The following is a 20092-nucleotide window of genomic DNA, read 5'->3' on the forward strand; positions in this document are numbered from 1 at the left end:
ACTGAGACCTTGAAACTGAGATATATTTTTTTCTTTCTCAAAACAAGGTCTGGGTGTACTGCCAAACTGCAGATACTGATAAGTGAGGATTTGTTAAATCAGTCACTTGCACAAACACAGAAATTAGTTATCAGAAAAGCACAAACATAAAAATTCCCATTTCAAATTATTTCTAAATTGTTCCTCATGTAATATTTTTGTAAACTCTGCTGTCTTTTTTGTATAATTTTTTGGTAAACCCAAGTCTTTTTCCACCAAAACGTTACCCAATAGTATCACTATACTATACATACTCAACTATAATCAACTACATTGACCCTGTTATGCTCAATGTGCAAAAGTGCAATTACAAAGTATTTTGAGAGCGGTTACATTAGCTATATATCCTGTAGTTTACCTGTTGACACTTTGATGGTCATGGTGTCACTTTCAAACTTGCCTCCTTGTATTCAATGTAGGTGTGAATGTTACCATTCATCTGCATCTTCACCTATGCAGAGAGAGAGGGAGGGAGAAAATAAAAGAGAGAGAGAGAGATTCAGTAAGCAGACTGGCTTGGAAGAGGTTAACTAACAGACCAAGATGAACATACAGACAGAAAACCTGACAGACAGACATACAGACTTCTTTAGTGTCTCCCCCTCTGGTTGGGATCCAGAACAGTCTGTAAAGGAGCACGTCTTGGCCTGAGTGTTCCCAGGTGACCCTAAAGCTCTCTGTGGAGACTTCACTGCTCCTCAGGTTGAGATGCTCTGGGACCGTCTCTGGATTAGACACAAAGGGTGAGTCATTTAAAAGAGAATACACATGACATACATTTTCCATCTAAATTGCATCCTAAAAACATTCATAATGTGTTGCACACAGGTAGTTCATAGAGAGTGTAACCAAATGAGATAGCTGCATAGGTTGGATGTAAAGGTGACAATAAGTGTTACGAATTCCCTGCCAGTGACTCTTTTTAGCACCTCAAAACCCTAACTGTCGTCTGCGGGAAAATGAGTCTATGAAAATGACATATTTTTCCACTAAATCCTATTATTAAATTCCTAGGATAAAGAAACGCAGCTCAGGACAGCAACACAGAAGAGCAATACAGTACAGTACAATAGAGTAGATTAATATTTTGGACTAGCAACTATCTGGCCATCAGTTGTCGTAGCTGAATCAGAATTAGTAAGGTAACATAGATAAATAAGATGTTTTATTTACTTTCATAATATGCTTATGTGAGATACTTGTCATTAGAATGTCTTCTTTTGGACTATACTGTTGGCAGTTGCATTTTTCCTTTCTTCTCTAGGGAAAAGTCACTTGGGGCCCAGAGAGGGGAGAGGTTAGGCTTGTCTTTTACATGTCTGGTAATATGCAGAATATCAGAAAGGGAGAAGTCAGAATTGAACATTCTCTTCATATGTGAATGTATCTGTTAAACCATGTGAAGGGCTCCACAATGTCTGTACGCCAGTCGATCCCTCCTTTTCCCATTGGGGGAAGGAGTATGGCAGTGTCTGGAACCATTGCATTACCCCTCTGATGTTGAACTTATCTTTCATAGTATATGACCTAGAGGCTCACTCCCCTCAGTGAGCTTGTCCAGGAGGGGGTGTATTTGAGATGGGAGTATCTAGAATTGACAATTGATATATGCCATTGGATGAGGTAAAGTTATGGTACTATGAAGTACCAAGAACGAGATTAGAACCTCGTCTTAGAGACCAAACTGAACGATAATGTATAGCTAATGCTATCTAGCTATGGGATACTCCTTTCTCAAGTAAAAGGCCCTTTGTGAAGTTCCTGAGATCTGTGGTTGGTCATGTGAGTTGAGAGGGGTGTATCTTGGCTATAAAAAATACTAATATTCTTTTGTAAGCGCTCTCAGAATTCATTTATAGACATTGAATTGATCTGAGAGTCAAAAGGCTATGGTGAAGCTCATATAATTAAAGATTAAGTTTAAATATAACTCTGACTTGTGTGTGGTTTATAACTCTCATCATTTAGTAATACAAGCAATTACCAAGACACAGTCTTCCTCCTTCAGTACCACTGTACCATACAGCTCTCCACAACTAACAACTGGGGAGAATAGAGGGGAGAAGAGAGGCAGTCTTACTGGTGGACCCATATCATACAAGGCCAAGATGGTCACAGTGTACTCTGTCAATGACATCAGGTTGCTAAGCAACACTGGGTTTTCGTTGAATTCGCCATATGGTCAAAGAAAAAGTAAGTGTGAAGGTGAGTATGAATTAATTTCATCTCAAAGATGTGTAGATAGCATTATTGTCCTTGTACAGTATTTACGTCCTGGCCAATATTGAAAACATTCATTAATTTTAAGAATAACAACAAATAACAATAACGGTACTGGGATGTCTGTGCTTCCTGGATTAGGCTTTTTTTTACTGTAGTAATTTTCAATTTACATTTCAGAAGGTGGTAACATTGAGCACGGTTACATGCACACATTAATGCAATTATTGTGGATAGACAGGTTAATATAATAGTTTGTTTAAAACATTTACATGCTTTGCAAGAATAACAATTTCCCTAATAATCCTGTTTACATGCACACTTCTGAAATCAGGCTACTGGTGGGATTTAGATAAATGCAGAAAATCGGCAATCAAAATAAACGTTTTACCTTTGATTTGTGAAAACTATACACGTAACTAAAGTATTGATGTAAATGCAACAATTTCAGAGATTTTATTGAGTTACAGTTCATAGAAGGAAATCAGTCAGTTCAAATAAAATCATTAGGCACTAATCTATGGATTTCACATGACTGGGCAGGGGCGCAGCCATGGATGGGTCTAGGAGGGCTTAGGCCCACCCACTTGGGAGCCAGGCCACTCACTGGGGAGCCAGGACCCCCCCCCCCCCCCCACACACACACAAGTGGTCTGCGGTTGAGAGGATGGTTGGTTGTACTGCCAAATTCTCTAAAATGACATTGGTAAAGAAATTAACATTCAATTCTCTGTTGGACATTCCTGCAGTCAGCATGCCAATTGTACACTCTCTGAAAACTTGAGACATCTGTGGCATTTTAGATTGGCCTTTTATTGTCCCCAGCAGAAGGTGCACCTGTGTAATTTAAAGACCCTTGCACCCTTCGGTCTCAACGTAGACTTTGATCTGAAGCCATTCTTGTGATTATTGTGACTTTGCCATTGTAATAGTTTGTAAGCTTGTGTAGTCAACTTAATCTATGATCGTATGCTATCCATTTGTTGTTTGTATGCTGTTCTTTGTATGACATTTTAATATTTGATTATTAACCAATGATATTAGGCCACTCTTGGCCATGATTACAAACACCTGTGTCTTTTGACACTATATAAACGAGTAGTCCCGCAGTGTTTGTGATTATACCCTGATGAAGACAGCTTGGCTGTCGAAACCTTGGTAATTACATTTTTGCATCTGAGCTCCTAGAGTGTGCAGCTCTCTTTTATTTTCAAGTGTTCTACTCCGTTACCCAGCACCTCGTCTTAATAGGTGTGCGTTTCTTTTTCTTCTAGATAGTACCTGTGTAATGATCATGCTGTGTAGTCTGCTTCTTGATATGCTACACCTGTCAGGTGGACAGGTTATCTTGGCAAAAGAGAAATGCTCACTAACAGGAATGTAAACAAATTTGTGCAAAGGATTTGAGAGAAATAAGCTTTCTGTGTGCATGTATAACATGGACGCAGGGAGGCTGGAAGCAAGTGAAGTTAATGAGTTTAATTACAAAGACCATGGAACAATACAAACCAAGGGACATGTCTAGCATGTAAAACATAACAAATACTGCCTGAGGGGTGAATACAATGGAGTGTAGATAAAGGAGGAGTAATCAGGGAAGTGATGAAGTCCAGGTATGTCTGATGAGGCGCAGGAATGCGTAATAATGGTTGCCAGGTGTGCGTAATGATGGGTTGCCAGATCCTCACAAGCTCTGTCTGCACATGCGCAGATACACAGCTGGAACACCAATTAAGCCATTTACATGTCCTAATAATTTTAAATATTGCTCAGAAAACCAGGTGTTTTAATTGGCGTATGCTAACTTCGATTATGACCTCATGCCAATTAAAATAAGCAGAGTAATGTGTTTACATGACTAATGCCATACGTGGCCAACTGCCATTATCAAACTATTAGTGCGCATATAAACGTACTCATTATTTAATGTGTTGATGTAAGAACTAAAATTCACATGTTATCAAGTTTACCATGTGATTTGTTCTGGAGGGAAAAAATGTATTTGGAAAGTGCAAAGCATTATTAGACACGTTTTAAACATGAACACTAAGGGCTCAATTCAATGCGTAGCACAGAATATCAGCGTTATAGAGCAGTTCATGGCTTGGTTTTGCTCTGACATGCACTGTCAACTGTGGGGCCTTTATATAGACAGGTGTGTGCTTTTCCAAATCATGTCCAATCAATTGAATTTACCACAGGTGAACTCCAATCAAGTTGTAGAAACATCTCAAGGATAATCAATGGAAACAGGATGCACCTGAGCGCTTTCATAGGAAAGGGTCTAAATAAGGTATTTCTGTTTTATATTTTTTATGAATTTGCAAACATTTATAAAAACCTGTTTTTGCTTTGTCATTATGGGGTATTGTGTGTAGATTTATGAGGAAAAAAATATGTTTGATCCATCTTAGAATAAGGCTGTAACGTAACAAAATGTGGAAAAAGGGAAAGGGCCTGAATACTTTTCCGAATGCACTGTATACCAATTGATTCTTCAAGAATATAACTTGTAAATGCCTCATGAGCTTAGTTCAACTGTCGTACCTCATCAGAACCCAAATTATACTTGTATACAAAGTAAATGTAAACCAGCAGTATGTAGCCTCAAAACATGATTAAAACTTTAATTTTGACATCATGGATGGTCAGTCTTTGCATCCATAGCTCTGTTTATGAATTTCAGAGTGGTTAACTACATTTCACCAGCCCAGTCCTTCAGCTTTTTAACAAAACAGGGTCTGGGAAAATGCTTTGTTATTGTTTCAACTGCTGATTGCCCCTTTAAATGTAATTTCTGATTGAGCTCACATATGCAGCGTTTACAGTGAATGCAGTCTCTGTGACTGCGGGAACATTGCCTTTAATCTTCAACGCTACGGATTGAATTGAGACCGGACTATGACATAAAATCCAGCCATGCTTACCTTATGGGTCTTTACCCCATTGGTCATGGCATAACAGCGGCAGAGGTTGGTCTTGAAGAGCGGTGGCCCACAGGTGAACGTTGCAGAATTGTGGTCGATTTTGGGGAATTGCAGGTTCTGCGCCGGGAGTGCTGGGGGAAGAAGGAGCATAGAAGTTTTAGACGAATGCCTTCTCTCTACAATAATATCAATAAGTGTGTCAAATTACATAAACACATTGTTATAAAACAATAATTGTATGAAACTTACATATTATCCTTTTCTAAATAAACAGTATCAAGGGAACCAAGATCAATATGAGCAGAAGGACCACAACAGCACCAATGACACCACCTGTGACATGGCTAGTCACAGCATTTTCCATCTGCATGGAAGAAAAGAGGACATATTAAGCATTAACTATAAAATCCTATAAATTGAGTTTGAAACAGTTCTCATTTGCATATAATTCATCAACAATCGACCACTTCATTTATGTGTATTATTCAAATGAATTAACTAAGAATATTAAATGCTGATGAATGGGGATTATATTATTATGTCACATTTTTTATAGATGGCTAACCGAAATATAATCTATATTCATAACCTCATTGCGGTAAGAGCGAAGAAACATCAGATTTTACTGCCATTGATACTAACACTAGAATACTTTACCCCATTTTCCCACAATTGGCACCATGGTTCCATGGTGAACATAGCATTTATAATCAGATGTGTCTGCATCTTGGATCTCCACATGCTTCCTGATTTGGTGGGTGTCATCATCATTGGGTAGGACTACTGGAGACTGCACTCCATCTTTATCAGTCAATTGGACCCCATTCTTCTTTGGGATAGAAACCTGTAGCCATTCAAGTCAGGCGGACATGTCCCGCAGTTTGGCTTTTTTTTTGCGAAAACATAGATCATTGGAGGGGCTAAAGAGGGAATAAATAGAGAACATGAGTGTTTTATTTATGATTTCACATGTACAAATATGCCTTTTCTCTTATCCACATTTACACTATTTGAAGTTCAGATCACCATTCAATTGTTAGCTTGTTTGTTTAAATACTCAGTCCTTATTAGCCTCTTTCATAAGTACTCACAGTCAGCTCTAATGAATACTTTCCCCCCATATGCCATGAATTTAGAAACCCAGTCCACACACTCCTTCTCCAGGTAGCCCTTGGTGTACTGGTTGAGGATCTGCACCCCGTCCCACTTCCTCTTAGTCGGCAGAGCTTGATTGACTGGTGCCACCCACTGCATAGTGGCATCGTCAAAGGCCAGGAAGTCATCACCATCGTAGCTAATATTGGTCAGTGCCGTATATGAATTTCAATGTGCCATCACTCTGTTGGTCAATCTTACAGCCATGCTTCCACATAAGAAGATGGACATATGAGAAGAAAAACAAGTAGAAGAAGTGAGGGAATGACTTACCTATGGTATGGTATTGCTCTTAGAGTCAAGTAAATTGTCCTTTGCATTGTACTATGAAGATTTACTAAAATATCTACAGTAGGCTATGTAGAGTGATACAAATGCATTTCCTGTTTTTAAATGAAAATTCTACCCCCAAACTATATTTTGGTAGTTGTTTCATTAGTTCATTGTCAAAATGTTTTTCTTGTCAGCAATCAAGTTTTTCACATGCATCATATGGCATGATTTCTGTATTTTGAAAGTTACATATCTTAAAAACTTGATCGCTGACAAGCAAAACATTTTGAAACTATGTCAACAATGGAACAAATACCAAAATATAGTTTTTGGGTTGAGTTGTCCTTTAATAATCCTTACATTTTTGTTCACCACTTTGCCTACAATGGTAATTGAAAGAGACCAAACTAAAACTGATCCTGGATCAACGAAATTAGACACTGTAGGCTAATCGCGCCATAGCATTTCCAACCAATCAAACTGTCCATTTATGTTGCCAGATTAGATGGTTTTCACAGGTGTGCAATCAGGTACAGTCAATGGAATTTGGCAGCAACAGGTAAAAGATAAACATTGTAGCCTAATTACCTATACAGTTTTAACAACTAAATTGTAGTTACTAAGTAAGTAACTCATTCAGAATAACGATATAACAGAATAATAAATAACTTAACAAAACAATAAATTTTCACATGACACAATTGAACATAAATCCTTGAAATGTGCCTATATAATAATAATTTGTCCACATGAAAACGAAAAGAAAACGTAGCAACTTGGCCCAAAAAAACATTTTACTTTCACTTTTAGCAACATTACAGATAAATACATATTCTTACCCAGAGTCCACTGTCGAAAGTGTCCCAAAAAGGAACAAACGTGCGACAAAATACATTTTGAATGCTCACATGAATGTTGAATGGCGCGAAAATAATAATAATAGGACTAGTGTAAATCAATTCTGTGTCAAATTTCCACGTGAGATGCAGTCCGACAACAGTGCACCTTAGCTTTCTCTATCAGGTGAACTCCAGTCTTTCTGCATGGAACGTGGTAAAACAAGTTTGGTTTGTTGTGTAAACTGTAATTGTAGCTAGGCCTACTTCATGCAATATGCGCATAATCTTACCTTTATTCATTGGTATCTTTTATTACTGTAATGACTCAAAAGCACAACAGGGGTCCAATAATGTTTGGAACAGTCAAATGTGGAATGCATTGTTGAACACATAAGTGCTACTGAGGCTTTCACATTGGTTCATCAAAGCAGTCCTTTACTAATTATTAATTTATTATACTTTCCATAAAAAACAAAACCTATCTAAAAAGCAGTTCAGTGTGTGCGTATGTGTATGTGTTTCTGTGTGTGTTTCTGTGCGTGCAAAGATTGGTTTCTAGTTTAAAATAATCAATCATTTTAATCTACTGTGCAATACAAATAGACTAATGGTTCCAATACCAATGAATTAAAATGGTCAATCCGTTTGTTGAAAAATAATTCGGTACATTTTAATCAAACAAAGAATTCCACTATAATATTCAAAATATCAAAATGTTAATAAATAAGTATTTCATATCCAAGCCAACCTGATCAAAATGATCAATGCATGGGAATGACCACATCTAGATTGACAATATTTGCTGATTAACAAAACAAAATCACACGTTCTTTGCTGGATTTGAATGCGTTGTCAGTCACTCCCCAGTGGCTGAAAGAATAGAGAGTCATTATGGGAATGGGTGCTTGCTTTTTATACTCCGACTACAGCTGCACCAACAGTATGAATGCTAATGACAATAATATACTGAACAAAAATATAAATGCAACATGGAACAATTTAAAAGATTTTTCTGAGTTAAAGTTCATATAAGAAAATCAGTCAGTTGAAATAAAAATAAAAACATTTGGCCCTAATCTATGGATTTCACATGACTGGGCAGGGGCGCACGATGCCATACATGTGATCTGCGGTTGTGAAAACGCTTGGACGTACTGCCAAATTCTCTAAAACAACGTTGGAGGTGGCTTATGGTAAAGAAATTAACATTCAATTCTCTGACAACAGCTCTGGTGGACATTCCTGAACTCGACATGCCAATAGCATGCTCCCTCAAAACTTGAGACATCTGTGGCATTGTGTTGTGTGACAAAACTGCACATTTTAGAGTGGATTTTGATTGTCCCCCGCACAAGGTCCACCTGTGAAATGATCATGCTGTTTTATCCACTTCTTGATATGCCACACCTGTCAGGTGAATGGATTATCTTGACAAAGGATAAAATTCTCACTATCAGGGATGTAAGCACATTGTGCACAACATTTGAGAAAAATGATATTTTTGTGAGTAAGGAAAATGTCAGCTCATGAAACATGGGACCAGCACTTTATATGTTGCGTTTACAGTATATTTTTGTTAAGTGTACAATAATTTAGATAATTAAGAATTACACCTAAGCAAACATATTAATGGAGCAGTTAGTATTACACAGTGGTGGAAAACGTACCCAATCGTCATACTTGAGTAAAAGTAAAGATACCTTAATAGAAAATGACTGAAGTAAAAGTAAAGTCACCCAGTAAAATCCTACTTGAGTAAAAGTAAAAAAAGTATTTGGTTTTAAATATACTTAAGTATCAAAAGTAAATGTAATTGCTAAAATATACTTAAGTATCAAAAGTTAAAGTATAAATCATTTCAAATTCCTTATATTAACAAACCCACCCGGCACAATTTTTTGTTGTTGTTTTTTACGGATAGCCAGGGGCATGCTACAACCCTCAGACATAATTTACAAACAAAGTATTTGTGTTTAGTGAGTCTGCCAGATAAGAGGCAGTAGGGATGAACAGGGATGTTCTCTTGGTAAGTGTGTGAATTAGACCGTTTTCCTGTCCTGCTTAGCATTCATAATGTAACAAGTACTTTCGGGTGGCATGGAAAATGTACGGAGTAAAAAGTACATTATTTTAATTAGGAATATAGTGGAGTAAAAGTATACAGTTGTCAAAAATATAAATAGTAAAGTAAAGTACAGATATCACAAAAAAATGACTTAAGTAGTACTTTAAAGTATATTTACTTAAGTACTTTAAATCACTGGTATTACATGTCCATGTAGTCTCATGATGCTGATATTTGTAAAACGATGTTAGTTAATATATGGGTTGTACTTTCACTGGACATGTTAGTAAATATGGATTGTACTGTCAATGGGCATGTTAGTTAATATGTGTTTGTACTGTCAATTAGCATGTTAGTTAATATGGTTTGTACTGTTAATGGGAATGTTAGTTAATATATGGGTTGTACTGGCAAATGGCATGTTAGTTAATATGGGTTGTACTGTCAATGAGCAGGTACCAGTAGCCTAGTTGGATGCAGGGTGGTATGGCTGGAGTGCTCAGATACATAATAATACACTCAACAACAACTAATACCAGAAAAAAAAACAGTAACTTTTGAGATTGTATTATATTATATATACAATACCAGTCAAAAGTTTGGACACACCTACTCATTCAAGGGTTTTTCTTTATTTTTACTATTTTCTATATTGTAAAATAATAGTGACGACATCAAAACTATGAAATATCACATATGGAATCATGTAGTAACCAAAGAAGTGTTAACTAATCAAAATATATTTTAGAATGTATATTCTTCAAAGTAGCCACCCTTTGCATTGCTGACAGCTTTGCACACTCTTGGCATTCTCTCAACCAGCTTCATGAGGTAGTCACCTGGAATGGCTACTGTTTTGGTTACTACATGATTCCATATGTGTTATCTCATAGTTTTTATGTCTTCACTATTATTCTATAATGTAGAAAATAGTAAAAATAAAGAAAAATACTTGAATGAGTAGGTGTTCTAAAACTTTTGACTGGTACTGTATATACACTGCTCAACAAAAATAAAGGGAACACTTAAACAACACAATGTAACTCCAAGTCAATCACACTTCTGTGAAATCAAACTGTCCACTTAGGAAGCAACACTGATTGACAATACATTTCACATGCTGTTGTATAAATGGAATAGACAACAGGTGGAAATTATAGGCAATTAGCAAGACACCCCCAATAAAGGAGTGGTTCTGCAGGTGGTGACCACAGACCACTTCTCAGTTCCTAAGCTTCCTGGCTGATGTTTTGGTCACTTTTGAATGCTGGCGGTACTTTCACTCTAGTGGTAGCATGAGACGGAGTCTACAACCCACACAAGTGGCTCAGGTAGTGCAGCTCATCCAGGATGGTACATCAATGCGAGCTGTGGCAAGACGGTTTGCTGGACAACAACCCAGCAGCAGGACCGCTACCTCCGCCTTTGTGCAAGGAGGAGCAGGAGGAGCACTGCCAGAGCCCTGCAAAATGACCTCCAGCAGGCCACAAATGTGCATGTGTCTGCTCAAACGGTCAGAAACAGACTCCATGAGGGTGGTATGAGGGCCCGACGTCCACAGGTGGGGGTTGTGCTTACAGCCCAACACCGTGCAGGACGTTTGGCATTTGCCAGAGAACACCAAGATTGGCAAATTCGCCACTGGCGCCCTGTGCTCTTCACAGATGAAAGCAGGTTCACACTGAGCACGTGACAGACGTGACAGAGTCTGGAGACGCCGTGGAGAACGTTCTGCTGCCTGCAACATCCTCCAGCATGACCGGTTTGGCGGTGGGTCAGTCATGGTGTGGGGTGGCATTTCTTTGGGGGGCCGCACAGCCCTCCATGTGCTCGCCAGAGGTAACCTGGCTGCCATTAGGTACCGAGATGAGATCCGCAGACCCCTTGTGAGACCATATGCTGGTGTGGTTGGCCCTGGGTTCCTCCTAATGCAAGACAATGCTAGACCTCATGTGGCTGGAGTGTGTCAGCAGTTCCTGCAAGAGGAAGGCATTGATGCTATGGACTGGCCCGCCCGTTCCCCAGACCTGAATCCAATTGAGCACATCTGGGACATCATGTCTCGCTCCATCCACCAACGCCACGTTGCACCACAGACTGTCCAGGAGTTGGCGGATGCTTTAGTCCAGGTCTGGGACGTGGAGGCCACACACACTACTGAGCCTCATTTTGACTTGTTTTAAGGACATTACATCAAAGTTGGATTAGCCTGTAGTGTGGTTTTCCACTTTCATTTTGAGTGTGACTCCAAATCCAGACCTCCATGGGTTGATAAATTTGATTTCCATTGATAATTTTTGTGTGATTTTGTTGTCAGCACATTCAACTATGTAAAGAAAAAAGTATTTAATAAGAATATTTCATTCATTCAGATCTAGGATGTGTTATTTTAGTGTTCCCTTTATTTTTTTGAGCAGTGTATACAGTGCCTTGCGAAAGTATTCGGCCCCCTTGAACTTTGCAACCTTTTGCCACATTTCAGGCTTCAAACATAAAGATATAAAACTGTATTTTTTTGTGAAGAATCAACAACAAGTGGGACACAATCATGAAGTGGAATGACATTTATTGGATATTTCAAACTTTTTTAACAAATCAAAAACTGAAAAATTGGGCGTGCAAAATTATTCAGCCCCCTTAAGTTAATACTTTGTAGCGCCACCTTTTGCTGCGATTACAGCTGTAAGTCGCTTGGGGTATGTCTCTATCAGTTTTGCACATCGAGAGACTGACATTTTTTCCCATTCCTCCTTGCAAAACAGCTCGAGCTCAGTGAGGTTGGATGGAGAGCATTTGTGAACAGCAGTTTTCAGTTCTTTCCACAGATTCTCGATTGGATTCAGGTCTGGACTTTGACTTGGCCATTCTAACACCTGGATATGTTTATTTTTGAACCATTCCATTGTAGATTTTGCTTTATGTTTTGGATCATTGTCTTGTTGGAAGACAAATCTCCGTCCCAGTCTCAGGTCTTTTGCAGACTCCATCAGGTTTTCTTCCAGAATGGTCCTGTATTTGGCTCCATCCATCTTCCCATCAATTTTAACCATCTTCCCTGTCCCTGCTGAAGAAAAGCAGGCCCAAACCATGATGCTGCCACCACCATGTTTGACAGTGGGGATGGTGTGTTCAGCTGTGTTGCTTTTACGCCAAACATAACGTTTTGCATTGTTGCCAAAAAGTTCAATTTTGGTTTCATCTGACCAGAGCACTTTCTTCCACATGTTTGGTGTGTCTCCCAGGTGGCTTGTGGCAAACTTTAAACAACACTTTTTATGGATATGTTTAAGAAATAGCTTTCTTCTTGCCACTCTTCCATAAAGGCCAGATTTGTGCAATATATGACTGATTGTTGTCCTATGGACAGAGTCTCCCACCTCAGCTGTAGATCTCTGCAGTTCATCCAGAGTGATCATGGGCCTCTTGGCTGCATCTCTGATCAGTCTTCTCCTTGTATGAGCTGAAAGTTTAGAGGGACGGCCAGGTCTTGGTAGATTTGCAGTGGTCTGATACTCCTTCCATTTCAATATTATCGCTTGCATAGTGCTCCTTGGGATGTTTAAAGCTTGGGAAATCTTTTTGTATCCAAATCCGGCTTTAAACTTCTTCACAACAGTATCTCGGACCTGCCTGGTGTGTTCCTTGTTCTTCATGATGCTCTCTGCGCTATCACAGTGCAGGTGCATTTATACGGAGACTTGATTACACACAGGTGGATTGTATTTATCATCATTAGTCATTTAGGTCAACATTGGATCATTCAGAGATCCTCACTGAACTTCTGGAGAGAGTTTGCTGCACTGAAAGTAAAGGAGCTGAATAATTTTGCACGCCCAATTTTTCAGTTTTTGATTTGTTAAAAAAGTTTGAAATATCCAATAAATGTCGTTCCACTTCATGATTGTGTCCCACTTGTTGTTGATTCTTCACAAAAAAATACAGTTTTATATCTTTATGTTTGAAGCCTGAAATGTGGCAAAAGGTCGCAAAGTTCAAGGGGGCCGAATACTTTCGCAAGGCACTGTATATATTATTTTTTTAAAGGACAAATTATATTACCTTCATTTGTCAGCATTACCTCACTCTCTAGACGTTCATTGCTGCCTTGACCTGGAACAGCAGAAGAAACATCAGCACTTCAATAGTTTCAGTTGCATTCACTGTCTATGTAAGTAATATAAGATAAAATAACTGGCAATACTTTTGAATAACATTACCTGAGTCAGAGGAAGTGCTGCTAGCGCCATCTTTTGTCACTGGGAAAAGATAATCAATCTTTAGCTAGATGCAGATATACAGTTATCATCATTGGTCGTCTATAGGCATGCATATTCCCAATTGAAATTAGATTAATGAACTGAAAAATACTCATCACAAACAATGGGCTATTTCTAGTTCATAGATTATATTCACTTCCTGATTTGACTGAACTGAAAACTACCCTGGTAGATAGATGTGACTTCTAAAATATGTTCTATTTACTTTCCTACCTTTTTACATTTCACTTCAGTATCATAATATTCCTACTCAGTACAGATTATTCATTAGTTAGTTAGAATTCATTTGTCATGTTGTTCACAGTGTCTAACGGCTTTTAACTCCTTGAGAAGCCTGTTCTTGATTAGGACTCAGTCCTCCTCTCATGTTACAAGTGTATAATTATACCACATGATTTGTGATAAAGGTGATGAAAGCAACCTTTACACTGAAAAGTCAACATGACAGGCCTTGTTGTATTGTTCTTGCCTTCAGAAAACACCATGAAGCCGTATTTTATATTAATGCCAGAAATTCATGTTATAATTCAAATGATGTTAGGGGATGTTGGTTAATATACTGTATGTGGTTTGTACTGTCATTGGGCAAGCACCAGTAGTAGGATGCAGGATTGTATGGCTGCTGGCGCCCAATCCGTTAAGTGCTCAGATACGTAATATTACATACAACAACAATTAACACCAGAAAAAAACAGGAACTTTCAAGAATGTGATTGGGAGGCCATGATTGTGTTAGATCATCTAACGAAATGTCAAAAAGGATCAATTATATTACCTCCATTTGTCAGCATTGTCTCCCTCTCTAGACGTTCAATGCTGCCTTGACCTGGAACAGCAGAACTAACATCAACACTTCAATAGTTTCAGTTGCATTCACTGTCTATGTAAGTAATATAAGATAAAATAACTGACAATACATTTGAAGAACATTACCAGAGTCAGAGGAAGTGCTGCTAGCGCCATCTTTTGTCACTAAAATAGAATATAATCAATTAGTTAGATACAGATATACAGTATTCAGTGATGATCATTGGTCATCTATAGGCATGCATATTCCCAATTTAAATTAAATTAATTAACTGAAAAATCCTCATAGCACACAATGGGCAATTTAAAAAGTATGAATTTAATTAACTTCCTAATTTGACTGATTCGAAAAATATTCACCTAGAAGATGTGACTTTAAATTTAACGTCAGTGTCAGTACAGATGATTCTTTAGTTAGTTAGAATTCATTTGTTCCCCAAATTGTTCACAGTGTCCAACTGCTAGTTATTCTTTAGGTGTTCCCTTTTTAAACCTTTTATTTGACTATGACACACAGTCCTCATATTACAAGTCTATAAACCACATGACTTGTGATAAAGGTGATTAAAGCAACCTTTGCACCGAAAAGCAAACTGTTGTATTGTTCCTTGTAAAACTCACTGTTGAAAACTCCATGAAGGCATTCTTTTATAATACCAGGAATCAATGTTCTCAGTCAATCATTCTTAATTGTAATTATGAACTACACTCTGTTGCGTGAAATAAATTGGAGCCTTCTCTGCTTTTAACAACTGTAAAACATAATATGACCAGTCTTCAAAATGGCCGCTCCATTCCCATTGCCTGAAAGTAACAGAGTCATTTGAAAAGAATAACTCTGCAAGTCCATAGTTAAGTCTGTTTGATTAACATTTAGCTTTATACTGATCGGCATTGTCCAAAATAACAAGTAGACAATATGGGGCCAAACTACTCATCAGTATGTGATTAATAACCATGATTGATGTGTAAAAACAAGGATTAAGGGGTCTGTCATTAATCCTCACAAGACATAATTCAATCATTACAATTAACTCTCATAAAATGGCCCATCATTATACACATCCCTACCAGATCTTTGGTATTGCTGTGCTACTGATATAGATGTAACAGTTAAAGAAAGGAAAATGACATTGTATCAACAGTACCATTCAGAGGTGCCTGATTCCCAGTAGGCATTAGAGCTCCTGTTTGACCAGCACCTAAAACAACGGTGCAAGATGTTAATGCCAAATATAACAGGATTTTATGAAATGAGTATCAGAAACAGTGGGAAGAAACAGTGGAAACACGTGGGTACAATACTTTGTTTGACCTCCTGACTTGAGATTTATTAAAGTCATGCCCTGATGTCAAAAAAGGTTGCAATATGCCTACTCTCTTCAGAAATGACCATAATCGCTTCAGTTGATCTCACAGAACAATAAGAAGAAGAAAAAGAAACAGACTTGAAATTAATTCACAATGTGAGAAACTTACATATTGTGCCTATCCTCCAAAGAATCAAAAGTGAGGTAACCAAGGCTAACAGGAGGACCACCGCAACAACAGCAACAATGACAACAACTGTGCCTTGGCTACAATCACAGCATTTTCCATCTGCATGGAAGACAAGATAAGAGTACATATTCACCATTAACAATAACATCTTATACAATGAGCTTGAAAAAACAGGAGTCACATTTTAATCATCTGCATTCATGACCTCATAAGAGACTCATAAACGTTGGATATTACCACAATTGATAACAGCTAATAACGTGTTTGTTGAAAATATATACAGCACCGGTATATTAAATATAAGGACTACTTTACCCCATTTGACCACAATTGGCTCCTTCAACGTTCTATGGTTGACAAAGCATTCATAAGTTTCCTTGTCTGCCTCTGGAATCTGCACACTCATCCTGATCTGGTAGCTCTCTTCATCATTGGGTAAGACTCCGTCAGAGTGCACTCCATCTTGTTTGGTCAATTGGACGCCATTCTTCTTAATATGCATTAGTACATCTTTGGGATAAAAACCTGTGGCCATGCAGGTCAGTCGAATATGTCCTGCAATTTTGGCTTTTTTAGCAAATGCATAGACCTTTGGAGGTGCTAAAGAGGGAAGAAACAGAGAACATGAGTGTTTAATTCTGATTTCACATGTACAAATATGCCAATTCTGTAATCCACATGTACACTATTTGAAGTTCAGATCACCATTCAAATGTTAGCTTGTTTTAAAAAATACTCACAGTGCTTATTAGCCTCTTTGTCCCCATATTCCATGAATTTGGACAGCCAGTCCACACACTCCTTCTCCAGGTAGCCCTTGGTGTACTGGTTGAGGATCTGCACCCCGTCCCACTTCCTCTTAGTCGGCAGAGCTTGATCAACTGGTGCCACCCACTGCATAGTGGCATCGTCAAAGGCCAGGAAGTCGTCACCATCGTAGCTGTATTGGTCAGTGCCCTTTATGAATTTCAATGTGCCGTCTGGCTGTTTGTCAATCTCACAGCCATGCCTCCACTGAAGGATATGGACACCTGAAAGGAAAAACAAGTAGAATAGGAGAGGGAATGACTTACCTATGGTATGGTCAAGTCGTCTTTTATTTATTTTTTGGCATTATACTTAGAAGTTAATCCATTATCTTAGAGTTTCAGTAAAATATCTACGGTAGGCTATGTAGAGTGATACAAATGCAAGAGTGGTTTCTCACCAGTGTTGTTGTGCCTCATGCGGTTCATCAGGATGTCAACGTTGACTTTGAACCACTGCTCCTTGCTCTTGCGTGACTGAGTGCCTTTTTCCCAGTAGTCTGCTGGCAGCTTGTCCCTCATCCAGTCCTGTTTGGGAATCTTCTTCTTATCCACACTGTCATAGTAATCGATCTGTCTATTATTCATCAGGCCCATGGCAGTGAACTCATGGATACCAGGCAATTCAACTGGCTTTGAGAGGGCTGTGTAGATGTAGTTCAGCGACAATGTCTCTAATGGTTACAAAGGGGAGCAAATGGGTTAGTCACAACTCCTTAGTAGAGACGTATGTAAAATAAAAAAAGGTCTAGATAATAGTAAGCATAGTAACATCATAGACATTGTCTTGGTATGAAATCTAGGCTACCGAATCAAACAATCTGGGGCGGCAGGGTAGCCTAGTGGTTAGAGCATTGGACTAGTAACTGGAAGGTTGCAAGTTCAAATCCCCAAGTTACAAGTTATCTGTTGTTCTGCCCCTGAACAGGCAGTTAACCCACTGTTCCTAGGCTGTCATTGAAAATACGAATTTGTTCTTAACTGACATGCCTAGTTAAATAAAGTTTTAAAAATCTGATATTTTATTGAAATTTTGTATAGTTAAATGATGTTTTGACTCATTTGTTATTTTAAAAGATACTAAAGAAGACTCAATTGAGACAAAGCACTTTTATGTGCCTGTCATGCTATACTGAACAAAAATATAAATGCAACATGCAACAATTTCAAAGATTTGACTGAGTTACAGTTCATATAAGGAAATCAGTCAATCTAAAAAAACTTATTAGGCCCTAATCTATGGATTTCACATGCCTGAGAATACAAAAATGCATATGTTGGTCACAGATACCTTTTAAAAAAAGGTAGGGGCATAGATCATAAAACCAGTCAGTATCTGGTGTGACCACCATTTGCCTCATGCAACGCGACACATGTCCTTTGCATAGAGTTGATCAAGCTGGTGATTGTGGCCTGTGGAATATTGTCCCACTCCTCTTCAATGGCTGTGCAAAGTTGCTGGATATTGGCGGGAACTGCAACACGCTGTTTTACACGTCGATCCAGAGCATCCCAAACATGTCTGGTGAGTATGCAGGCTATGGAAGAACTGGGACACTTTCAGCATCCAATAATTGTGTACAGATCCTTGAGATCCATGAGGTGATGGCGGCAGATGAATTGCACGACCATGGGCATCAGGATCTCGTCACGGTATCTCTGTGCATTCAAATTGCCATCGATAAAATACAATTGTGTTTGTTATCCGTAGCGTATGCCTGCCCATACCATAACCCCACCGCCCCATGGGGCACTCAGAACATCTCGCCCACATGATGCCATACACTGCTGATGCTCTAACCACTAGGCTACCTACCTGGGGCGGCATGTGCCTAGTGTTAGAGTGTTGGGCCAGTAACTGAAAGGTTGCTAGATCAAATCCCTGAGCTGACAAGGTAAAAATCTGTTGATCTGCCCCTGAACAAAGTAGTTAACCCACTGTTCCTAGGCTGTCATTGTAAATAAGAATTTGTTCTTAACTGACTTGCCTAGTTAAACAAAGGTCAAATAAAACAATATATAATAATACACAGGGTCTGCGGTTGTGAGGCTGGTTGGATGTACTGTCATAATTTTCTAAAACGACGTTGGAGGCGGCTTTTGGTCGAGAAACTAACATGAAATTCTTTGGCAACAGCTCTGGTGGACAGTCCTGCAGTCAGCATGCCAATTGTACCCTCAAAACGTGAGACATCTGTGGCATTGTGTTGTGTGACAAAGCTGCACATTATAGAGTGGCCTTTTATTGTCCCCAGCACCAGGTAGACCTGTGTAATGATCGTGCTGTTTAATCAGCTTCTAGATATGCCCGATCTGTCAGGTAGCTGGATTATCTTGGCAAAGTAGTAATGCTCACTAACAGGGATGTAAACACATGTGTCAACATTTTTGAATAATAACCTTTTTGTGCACTTTACATGTTGTCTTTATATTTTTGCTGAGTGTATATAGCCTTATCACCTGACACCTGGCAGTTCCAACCAATCAAACTGTCTTATCATGTTGCTGGGTAAAAAACATTTTCTCAGGTGTGCAATCAATGGAAATTGTCAGCGGCAACAAGGAAGCATCACAATATAAGGGCTGACAGAACTAGCCTACCATTAAACAGAAAGTTGGAGTCGTCATCAATAACATGAACATAACATTAAAAAACATTTATATTTTGAAAGTCGGTGAATAATCCTATTTTTTATATTTAAGGTGCAGCATATCAAAACATGAACTTCAGTCCACCAATATAATAGGCTAGTCACTGAAAATGGCTTTTTAAGTTTATTATTGATTTGATAAATAATGTAGGCTATATACGGCTCTGCCAAGAGCTTTTACTTTAACTTGTGACACATTTTATAGAAGTAAAATCATTCTTACCACTGTTCACCGTTGAAAGTGTCCCAAACAAGAGCAAAACTACGACAAAATACATTTTGAATCCTCACGTATTGTAAATTTCCCCAAAATATATAAATATCCTAAATTCTGTGTCAAATTCAGATTCCCCCACAGTGCTATGACTGCGTGCTCTTAGCTTTTTCTAACAAGGAAACTCCTGTGTTGAGCCTGATCATAAAGTGGAACAGGTGTTGGTACAAAGTCCAAAGTCTTTTCTTTGATATGACTGTACTTCATAAGCAATTGTCAGCCATATCCTTCACTTTTTCCACATTTTGTTACGTTATAG

At 38.5% G+C, this 20092-nt stretch overlaps 1 protein-coding gene and 1 pseudogene across 2 annotated transcripts; both read right to left on the reverse strand.

The window, feature by feature from the left end:
* Window positions 1-624: 624 nt before the first annotated feature.
* On the reverse strand, window positions 625-7753 carry LOC139391953 (H-2 class I histocompatibility antigen, Q10 alpha chain-like; annotated as a pseudogene).
* On the reverse strand, window positions 7391-19984 carry LOC139391630 (class I histocompatibility antigen, F10 alpha chain-like). Of its 2 annotated transcripts, none has more exons than XM_071139012.1 (11): window positions 19783-19984; window positions 17310-17582; window positions 16843-17133; window positions 16418-16702; window positions 16082-16201; window positions 15751-15804; window positions 14729-14767; window positions 14571-14621; window positions 13736-13774; window positions 13578-13628; window positions 7391-8323 (listed from the first exon to the last, which is right to left on the reverse strand). In XM_071139012.1, exons 1-11 carry the CDS (start codon window positions 19835-19837, stop codon window positions 8310-8312), a joined length of 1272 nt encoding a protein of 423 aa, XP_070995113.1. In that variant the 5' UTR covers window positions 19838-19984; the 3' UTR covers window positions 7391-8309. The 2 variants fall into 2 exon arrangements, with proteins under 2 accessions (XP_070995113.1, XP_070995114.1); XM_071139013.1 differs by having other exon boundaries at window positions 8189-8323; window positions 13597-13628; window positions 19783-19947.
* Window positions 19985-20092: the final 108 nt, after the last annotated feature.

This window comes from Oncorhynchus clarkii, chromosome 32 (genome assembly GCF_045791955.1).
Source record: "Oncorhynchus clarkii lewisi isolate Uvic-CL-2024 chromosome 32, UVic_Ocla_1.0, whole genome shotgun sequence".
In the NCBI taxonomy this organism is placed as follows: domain Eukaryota; kingdom Metazoa; phylum Chordata; class Actinopteri; order Salmoniformes; family Salmonidae; genus Oncorhynchus; species Oncorhynchus clarkii.